The sequence below is a fragment of the Geospiza fortis genome, unplaced genomic scaffold, assembly GCF_000277835.1.
Source record: "Geospiza fortis unplaced genomic scaffold, GeoFor_1.0 scaffold506, whole genome shotgun sequence".
In the NCBI taxonomy this organism is placed as follows: Eukaryota; Metazoa; Chordata; class Aves; order Passeriformes; family Thraupidae; genus Geospiza; species Geospiza fortis.
Genome location: NW_005054493.1, coordinates 530988 through 541207, shown reverse-complemented (window position 1 = coordinate 541207; position 10220 = coordinate 530988). Strand labels below are relative to the sequence as shown.

At 45.4% G+C, this 10220-nt stretch overlaps 1 protein-coding gene across 1 annotated transcript in view; it reads right to left on the bottom strand.

Annotated features, from left to right (window-relative positions):
- The window catches only part of TDRD5 (tudor domain containing 5), a 13400-nt gene extending 3219 nt beyond the window's left edge, over positions 1-10181 (bottom strand). The window contains exons 1-10 of the mRNA XM_031063310.1: positions 10174-10181; positions 9592-9830; positions 8235-8644; positions 8075-8174; positions 7129-7259; positions 4029-4234; positions 3171-3377; positions 2124-2190; positions 965-1165; positions 6-99 (exon numbers count right to left, since the gene is read on the bottom strand). Of these exons, the coding sequence (XP_030919170.1) occupies positions 6-99; positions 965-1165; positions 2124-2190; positions 3171-3377; positions 4029-4234; positions 7129-7259; positions 8075-8174; positions 8235-8644; positions 9592-9830; positions 10174-10181 (1663 nt within the window). The remainder of the gene's footprint in view (positions 1-5; positions 100-964; positions 1166-2123; positions 2191-3170; positions 3378-4028; positions 4235-7128; positions 7260-8074; positions 8175-8234; positions 8645-9591; positions 9831-10173) is intronic.
- Between the last annotated feature and the right edge of the window lie 39 nt (positions 10182-10220).

Below are 10220 nucleotides of genomic sequence, written 5' to 3'. Positions count from 1 at the left end.
TTCCTGCTGCAAACGAAGGTCTGGCTCCACCACTTCAGCATTCCCCTGCTTTCCACTGGGCTGTACATACAAGGCTGAAGGATTCAGTTCCTCAAATTCCTAGAAGAAATAAAAACCACACCAGAACAGTAAAAAAAAACTTCTCATTGTAACTACCACAGAGAATAAAAGGATGCAGAAAATTTCTAACAGGTCAGCAAATGGCTGCAGGTGCACAACACCCAGAAGTTAGCTCCAAATTCTTGCAGAAATGGCCTTATTGAGAAAATCAACTCCTCTTTTGCCAGCAGCAAAATTTCTCAGTAATGCCCCTCTCTCCCAGAATTGGGCCTACACATGCAAAGATACCATGACAGGATCTAATCCTACCACAACATGCATTCTGCATCTGCTGAATAGAACAGATAGAAGCACTCCAGGCTGTAAAACTCAGCTTTCTGCTGAAATATAAAATTATGGCAGTACCTTTCCAAGGGTTTGCATAATCCACACAGTTTTTACTGGAAGTGAGCTGAGACATGCAAACAATGCCACAGGTAAGCCTAAAGCACAAATGATCTGGCTTACAACAGGTGTGACAATAGGCAATTACCACAGTTATGCCATCCAGCACTGTACATTTCACTGGCAAAATATGCCAGCTTGTAAACCAAGACCATTTCCATATCAACTTTTAATCCATTGCTAGAAGATGGGCTGAAAACAGTTTGTTCTACTAAACAGAACATCTCTGCTGTACCATCAGACCCCACCTTAACCAAAAAGCAAGCTCTCCACATAGAGTTAGACACTCTGGGATGCAGTCACAAAATGAAAAGCTACAGAAAAGCAGGGAATACCAGTTTTGCTCTTCACAAAACCACCTGCTTCAAGGTAAGAATCTTCTCATTAAGAATCTTCCCATGCACCCAAGCAGGGATCCTTCCCTTCCCCTTCCTTTCAGCAGACTGGCCTCCTTCCTCACCTGGGAAGGGATGTTCTCCCCACAGACATCAGCATATCCCATATCCCTCAGGACAGAGTGGAAGTAGACATCCTCCTTGGTGGATGTGTCACACAGGAAGAGGTACAGAACACCATCCATGTATTCATCCACGATGCCCACAAGCTCCTTGAAGCGACAGAGATGCTTGAACAGGAGAATTGCTGCACTGGACCACGTACCCTGAAGAGGAAACAATGTAAAGTTACCATAAACAGACCAAAATCCACCACCTGAGACTTCTCCTTGTGGTGGGCACTTGTCAAAAGCCAGCTGAGCTAGGCCAGGCTAGTGACAAATACAGGAAAGTCAGGCAGACAAGCTTCCCAGCATGAAACTAAACCAAACTATCCCAAAGCCTGCAATTCTCATTACACTGGGAATGCCCTTTCACCCTGAATACCTACTTCCAAACATAGCTCCATGGCATTCACCAGTGATTTTATCTCAATTGCCTAAAATGCAGCTGTTTGTTGGGTTTTCTTTTTTCATTCCTGGAATCACAAGATTTTACAAACATTAAAAGTATCAAAAGTCAGTAAGATGCTGCTAAGCCTCACCACAAGGAAAACCGTGATTAAGCCTCAAAACGCAGGGGAAATAACTTTTTAAAAGCAACATCCTTAAAAACACACAGGCAGCAACTCTGCTCACATGCATTCCTTCAGAGATTGTACTTCTCAGGCTTCTTGACCAAGAAGTTTCCCATCACAGAGAAACTTTCTTATGACCTCTGTAACTCTGGCTGTGCTAACTGCATCTAACCAACTCACTTAAAGCTCTGTTACAAAATAAGTTTTTAAAACAGAGGGTTGGAGCTACCAAGGCTTCAGAAGGACCTTGGGGAACTACTGGCAGGGAGAAGAAAATGTTTGCTGTGCTGCTTCACAGGAGCCATCTGTTTCTGCAGGAATATAAGCACAAATGCTCTGATGGCAAGGAAAGCACTGAAAGGGTGATTGCTTGTAGAGCAGACACTCACCCAGCACACTCTGCTGAATGTAACAGCATTAATTCTGCTGCAAACATTAACAGGACCTGACTTCATCCAAATGTTTGCCCTTGGCAGGAGAAAAAGACAACCTCTACTTGATAACTCCTCTACAGATGTCAAGAAACAAAACTGCATGTGGACACCTACCTCCACAGGTTTTACCCATGCCAAGGAACACGGGATGGCCTGAGCAGGGAGCTTCAAGTAGTGCCACCTAAAATACAAAGCAAAAATTACAGCAAAAGCAGGGATCAATCAGCAGAAGAGCAGAACTTCCTCCTCTTCTGGGTTTTACTACCAGTTTAGGAATGCTGAAGCATACATTGAATTGTGTTCTCATTACTAAAACCCAACAGCAACTTCAGAAAACACTCCATACCCAGAGAATGGGCACAGCAAAACCAGCAATAACAACTGGTCCCTAATGCATTCCCTGGCCCAAGCACCTTCCCATCAGAACCCTTTGTGGAGACAGAGTTACAGATAGGGAACCATGATTTTTAAACAAAGAATGCCAACAGCCAGGCACAAGGCGAGGGGCAAGACACAAATATGGAAAAGTACCTCTGACATTGCTACCTGGGGGATGTGCCTTCAGGAGAATGTGTATATCCATTCATGCAACCCAGGAAGGAGCATTAGGGAGCTTGCCCCAAGGTGACAGACAGCAGCAAGAGGACAGACTGAAGAATGACAGGAAAGGATTTAGCAGTGTACCCCAGGGGCCAGTGCTGGGCCCAGTACTGCTCTATGTCTTCGTTATCAACCTGGGGGGATGGGGGAGAGTCTTTGTGTCTGCTGATGACACAAAACTGGCAGGAGTGGCTGATGCCCTAGAGGGTCAGGTTGCCATCCAGATAGATCTTGACAGGATAGAGAAATGTACAGACAGGACACACACACAAAGTTCAACAAAGTCCTGCACTTGGGGAAGAACATCATGCATCAGCACAGTGTGGACCAGCTGGAAAGTGTCATTTTTACCAGGAGAGTGACCAAGCACTGGAATGGGCTGCCCAGAGAGGTCATGGAATTGTCATCCTTGGAAACATTCAAAAACCATCTCAGCATGGTCCTAGGCAGCCTGTTCTAGACAGCCCCACTGCAGCAGGGAGCTTGGACAGGGTGACCTCCAGAACCCTAATCCAACCTCAACTGTTCTGTAACTCTGCTGCCCATGTGTAATTCACTTACTTGAGGAATCTCAGCCAAGACTTCTGGACAATCTGGAGGTGTCCATAGTCTGCATAGAACACCTCTACCTCCTGGTCATTGATCACACGGTGGATGATCACACGGTACCACCACTTGGAGACCATGACACAGCAGAGCTGCCCAGGCCTCACTGCAGACTCAGGCATGATGTATTTATCAGAAGCCACTTTATGTGAGTAAACGTGTCTGTAAAAGATGACAGTGAGAAACCAGCCTTAGGAGGATGCAGGAGATGAACAAGGACCAAAAGAATTCTGATTTTTTAAAGTCCCCATGACATGAATTTTCAGGAGTTGTTTTAATAGACCCTTTATATTTCTGTTCTGCCACACTTAAAACTGAAAAGGGAATCAAATTGCAACCCCAAACTTTCAACATTTGAATGATACTTTTGGAGTCCAACAAAGTTAGTTAATGGGGATTAATCAGAGGCTAAACACAGACATCCTAATCATTACTTTTTTACCATTACCTTGACATATCAGCATTTCTCATGAACCAGGTTCTGTAGTACTGGCCCAGGTGCAGTGTTGGAGGTGGAAGTGAAAGCCTTAACTGAGCATATTAGCAACAGCTGCACAGACAAGACACAGGAACCCTCCAAGCTCCTTTCCACAACCCTTCCAGGCTTACAAAGTTCAGAACTGCTAGGACACAGACAAACCACAGCAACTGCTGGTGACCACACTTATTGCTTATTAAACGGGATGCACATTCTGAGTAGTGTTTCAGGACAGCACCAGCATCTCTGTACCAAGTCAGGAAGCCAGCAGAGACCACCACCAATGCTGGGTGCCCTGCTCCCTCAGCACAAACACTGCCACAGCATGCTCCCACCTCATCTCAAACATCAGGTCCTGCAGTTTATAGGATGCTTCTGTGCTGCAGACGTGGACGTAGAACTGGCTAGGAGAGACGACGAATTCCACAATGACTCCCACCAAGCACCTTCTCTTCAGAGGAGGCAAACTGCAAAGGCTTCTGTCCTGAACAGCATCTGGAGGGATTTCTGGAGTCGGTGGAAACTGCTCAAGACCTTGATGCTACAAGGGGATAAAGGGGGAGGTGGCACTCAGATGTCTCATCATGCACTGAACACACATAATTGGCCTTTCCATTAATTTAAAAAATAGTTCTGCTTTCCTGGGGACTTGTGAATTACTGAATATCAGAGAATCATAACAAATTGGGCAAACTTGGATGAAAACCTTCCCTATGATAGAAACAATCATTTTCACACTTTCTTTCTTCTTCCCTACAGTGTTAAGAGGGGTGCAACAAAAATACCTTGCTCATATTCCTGCAAGGAACAAAGGAGAGGAATTGAAGTCAGATCACATATTTAGACAAAAGTAGTGAATGACTATTGCCTAAAAAGCAAAACAAAATCAAACCCCAGACCCAGGCCACCTCTTTGCTGGATTTTACTGAAAAGGTATTATTTCTATATTCCATAGCCATGAAAAAGTACATGATTGAACCAGCAAAAGTATCTGAAAATGATTCTGAAGTGACAGAAGACATGAATGCATCCCACCTTCACACTAGAGCTACTTCCCAAAGACAAAACCAGTCAAAAATCTACAATTTCTCTTCTTTTCTCACTTCAGACACATTTGTACAAGTGAACTGTTCAAATGGCTTTCAATTTTTCATTATTCTAACTGCTGAAAGCATTATTTCACTCGAAGTAGTATGGATGGGAGCCTTAATCCAACATCAGCTACTTTCACTGCCTCAAGAGCTTTCTTTTGGGCCAGCAGACAGCACTTCTCCCATGATTAAAGTCAAAAACACTTCAATTTTACTTATTGTGAGCACAGTACAAATTATCACTGCATCAAACACCAGGCAAGGTGTAGGCAATTCATATTCCAGCACATTCCCTGTTGCTTATTTCTAAATTCAGCTGCAAACAATGGGGTTTTGCAACAGTGGCCCTCTTAATCACTTTGTAAAGGTGCAGATCATGGAATCATAGAATATTCTGAGTTAGAAGGCACCCACAAGGATGACCAAAGTCCAGCTCCTAGAGCTGCAAAGGACCACCCCAAGAATCCCACCACGTGCCTGACTGCACTGTCCAAATGTTTCTTGAATTCTGGCAGGCTTGGGGCTGTGACCACTTCCCTGGTCTCTCCTTCTGCAGACTGAGTAAAGCCTTCAATTTTTTTGGAGCTGGAAATTTTGACTAAAACATTTGAGTTAAACAGTGAGTTAACATTTTTGAGCCTCGGAGCAACTGAGGGAATTCTGGTCTGAGCAGCAGCATCACCTCTAAAAATCCCTTACAAATTTCACAAGTTTCCTCTGTGTAGTTCCTGTGAATGGTGGGATTTTTAAGTCCCAGTTTTGCTCTGATAAAGCTCTTCAGGTCAGACTGTTAAGGACACACATGAGCTTTATATGCTAGCTCACACATTGTTAGTGACAACAGACATTTCTTTCAAAGATGTAGGGGATGGGCACTTGAAGAGAAGCTCAGAAAATGCAACAAAGCTATAAAGAGATAAAGCAAGTGTACACAGTGTAAAATCAGGCTTTATAAGAGGTATGACTTGCAAGAGAGGCTGACTCCTTGCCCCAAGCTGGACTGGCAGCTGCCAAGAGTGGTGTGGGTGGCACTTCTCCTTCTGTCATGGCAGCAACAGAATGCTCCTGAGAGCAGCAGCTGTCTCCTTTATCCTTCTTGGAGCTGAGCAGATGGACTCAGCCCTTGTGCCCCATCTGACCCTGAAAACACTTCCAGGATACCTGGCAGCAGGGCAGGGATCAGGTTGCATCTTTCCCCTCTACCTTGCAGCATTCTGATGAACAAATGTCCACTGCACACCCAAACAAACACATTCTAAATTGCTTTCCTCCAGTTCAGAGCTTTTTAAAAACAAAACAGCACACCTGGTGTTTCATAACAAACAGGAGTTGTAAAAACATCTAGCAAGTCTTGTCATGCTGGGATCTTTAAAAGGGCTGCAATACCTAGGAACAAAAATCTGGGGCTACCTAGACCATATCCCCTCTTTCATTGCCTTCACACAATCAAACTTGTGGTTTGACCCAGGGAAATTCCCTGTGGACTTCATCACACCAAACTAAAATTTCTTTAAAGGATCAAAACAGGCTGCCAAAAATCTCTCAAGTGCTACACAGAGTCCAACTCATAGCTCCAGGCTTCCAAGCTCATTAGAACACCAAACACCAAAGCCAGGAAGAACCCTTGGGATTCTTTTCCTACCTCTAAACTCCAATTGTACAGCTGGGTATAGCCACAAGACAAGCTTGGCAGAGGAAACAACTCCAAGCAGGAGGATTTTCCTGAGAAAAAGAAGGCCTAAAGATGCTCAAAAGAAAAAAAAAAAAAAAAAAAGGAGGGACAAACAAATTCTGCCAAAGAGATTTGGCAGTTCAAAGCCTCTGCACCACTATTCTCCAGCCACTTCTAAAACCACACTGCTAAACAAAACAAAATAGTGATAATTTCCTACCAAATAGCAGACTTGAGGCTGCAGGAATCAAAGTCACTGAGGAACATTCCCCAGCTCCGTCAAACTGGCTGACACTGAAGCCCTGTCAACAGCAGCAGCGGAAATTTCACACAACTGATCTCACAACAAAGTTATCAAAGTCCAGTTACAAGTAACTATATCAAAAGGTATCACCACTCTTGTAAGTGAGCAAGAGAACACTTAACTGGCCTGGGATGATCTGATAGACCTCAAGATCAGAAGGAGATCAGAAAAAGACTGACTTTGGATGCCACATAAAGCTATCCACCAGGTCACTATGAGTCTACTTGCCTCCAGAGACATCTAAAACAAATGTTTGGAAGCAGCCATGCCTCAACAATGCAAACTCAACAGAAACAAAGGTAGTAAAAAGAGTATCACCCCTTGAAATCGACATGAAAAATCTACAGATCATTTGTCCAGCCACTTACCTGTTTGAGGTGATCACCCAAATCTACTGCTGGTGTTTGCACTGGCTCTGAATCCATCAGAGTTGCTCCCTGGTAGCAGCTCTTTGTCTCACAGGTGGGTTTCAAAGAAGGCATCTCAGCTGCAAATGCTGCTGCAAACACAATAATTTGGCTGTTATTCTTTGTTGGACTGATACAGTGTTGCATATTAAGCAGAAAGGGAAAACATAAAAAAATGGAAGCCTGAAAGCATTGGTGCTGTTTTCCTCAATACTTGTAGCATTCACAGTCAACACATTAATGAGGATTCACTGTGTCAGCAAGTTAAAACAAAACAAGAATCACTTGCTCTTGCAAGCAAGCTGAAGGTTAAAATCCACTGCTAGAATAACGTTAAAATGTATTTTCCCTGGAAAAGCTGTGAATTTGGCAGGAACTGTATGTGATTATCCACCCTTTCCCATTGGTTTTATGGGAATGATGAGGGCGTCTGCAGTCCTGTCTCTTTTGTGGAACACTGTAGCCTTGCCTTTCAGGCCAGTGCTAAATCTTCAGTCTCAAAAAGTGTATGGCAAAAGCTTTACCAGCCTGCAGAGCAGACATTGAGAAGAACCTTTTTCACCTATCACTGGAATGCCTAGAAATTCCAGTCCTACACAGACATTCAGCAAGTCCATACTCTGAATGAGCTAATCAGCCCTCCTTCCACCTCACACCACAAAACAGTGCCAAAAACCTTCCTGGAAATTCTCTGCTACCAAGACAACTGCCTTGTGACAGCTGCTTCTGCAACACTCAACAGCCCTTCTGTGCCAAAGCCCAGGGGAATCAGGACTTCTGCAGCAACTGGAAATGCAGCAACAGAAACTTGAAAGGCAGTTGCTTGGCCACAGAGCTTGGAAGAGCTAGGTGCTTTCAGTTAAACACACCACCTCACCTTGCAGCATCTCCTCTTCCTGAGCCTCACCTTGAGGCACCTTTTCTTCCTGAGCCTCACCCTGAGGCATCTCTTCCTCCTCAGCTTCACTCTGAGGCACCTCTTCTTCCTCAGCCTCACTTTGAGGCACCTCTTCTTCCTCAGCCTCACTTTGAGGCACCTCTTCTTGCTCAGCCTCACTCTGAGGCACCTCTTGCTGTTCTGTCTTGCTTGCCAAGTACTTCCTCAGGACCAGCAAGGAACCTGCCTTTGTTTGCTCAACAGCAATGGAATCAGACATGCTCCTGAGGACTTCAAACATGGACAAAAATCCGTACTGCCTGTACTGGAACGTCCGGCCAAAGCGTCTGAGGAAGGCCTTGTCCAAGTCTGCCAGCAGAAGTGGTGAGGAGCTCAGCAGGTCCTGCAGCTCAGCCTTCACCATTGCTGGCAGGACAGGAGTCCCAGCACTCAGAGTATAGAAACTCTGTGGATTCCTAAAGTTCTTAGTGGGAAAAGTAGAATTCGCCTTTGTGGCAGCTTTCTTTGATGTCTTGCGTGTCTTTACTTTCTGGTTGGCAACCAGCTTGGCAATCCCTTTGGTGGAAACATCTGCAATGGCTGCAACAGAAAAAAATAGACAACCAAAACAAGGAACCATTAAAATCTCTACACTGGCAAAGCTCCTCTTCATTCCTTTCTTTCCTCTTCTCCACACCCCTTCTAGAAGAACTTGTCTCCTTCAAAAGCAATCACACTAAACCACGGCTGTTTTCCAGCAACCTTGCCCTTTGCAGACTGAACTGAACTATTTTAAAAAGCCAGCAACCAGTCTGCACCCTCATCCCTAGAAATTCAGACCAGGCAGGAAGGCAGGTCAGATTCTTGGATGCAGGATCACAAACCAAAACCAAGTTGCTGAGAGTTTTTCTGGGAAAGCAGAATCACAGTAAACCCTCACTTACAGAGCACCCCCTGCCCAAAGGTCTCCCTGGAGAACAGCCCAGGTCTTTTCCAAGCTTCTAAACAACTTTTTATTGTGTTACTGTAGCACTCAAAAAGCCCCCAACCATTTCACCCTTCCCAATCAACTCTTGGCAACTGCCACTTGTTGTCACAACTCTTCCCCAAAGAAAAAGAAAATGAAAAAGGTTCTTTGATACAGGCTAAGCTTCCTATGGGGTCAGGTACAGAAACCTTCACAGCTTCTCTCAAGAGGTCCCATCCCTGGTTTTGGCTCCTGCTGTAGTTTGCATTTACAGGAAAAAGCGATACTTATCAGTTCTAGTGTACACATAAGGAAATGTTATGTCAGTTTCTAAACCAAGTGCAGAGTGAAAAGTGTACAAAAATAACTAGAAGCATGGGTGACTTTTTTAGGAGGGAAGAGCACCAAAGTCTTATAAGACAGATCAAAATACAAGAAGAAATATCAAAGACAAAAAATTAACCAGAGTCGCATGAGAAACAGATTAACAGATATATGACAAACAGTTCTGCACATCTGAACATCACTCCAATATGAGGCTCCAAACAACTCCTCCACCCATTTGCAAACAAAACCTCACCTTTGAGGATTAAAGCACCATTCTTAGAAGAACAGATCTGGACAACTTCAGGCATTTGTGTCACCAGCTCCAGGGTGGACTGGAAGCCCAGGTCGTGCAGAGGGAGAGGTTTGCAGACCATGGCCATGTACTGCTCCTCCAGCTGCTCCGGCGTCAAGCCCGCTTTGGCAGCGATCAGCATGGCCCTCACCTCCTTCTTCAGCACCTCCATAAGCTGCGCCTGCTTCGACACCTCTGTGCTAAAGGGGAACACAAGCAAGCAGATGACAACTTGTACCACAGCTGCTCGTAACCACGTGGAACTTTAGCTTTTCCCACTTAGCCCCTGAAAGCTGGCAGCAGGTTCACGAACAACCCCTGTATTCACCTGCCAGCACCCATGGAGTTTAATGCACCCATAAATACCAGCACAGACACCCTGCACGTCCACACTGCTGCCCGAGGACACCCCACCCACCGCCAGTGCTCCTCGCAGGAACCCCAGTGACCCCCAGCGCGGGGGTTCGCCCCTCAGGGTCTCTGTCCCCACAGACATCCCCGCTCCCCTCAGCCCATGCCGGCACTCCCCGTCCCCGCACGCACGGCGCCATCGCTCCGGCCTCGCCGTGCGCCTGCGCGCCGCCTTTCCC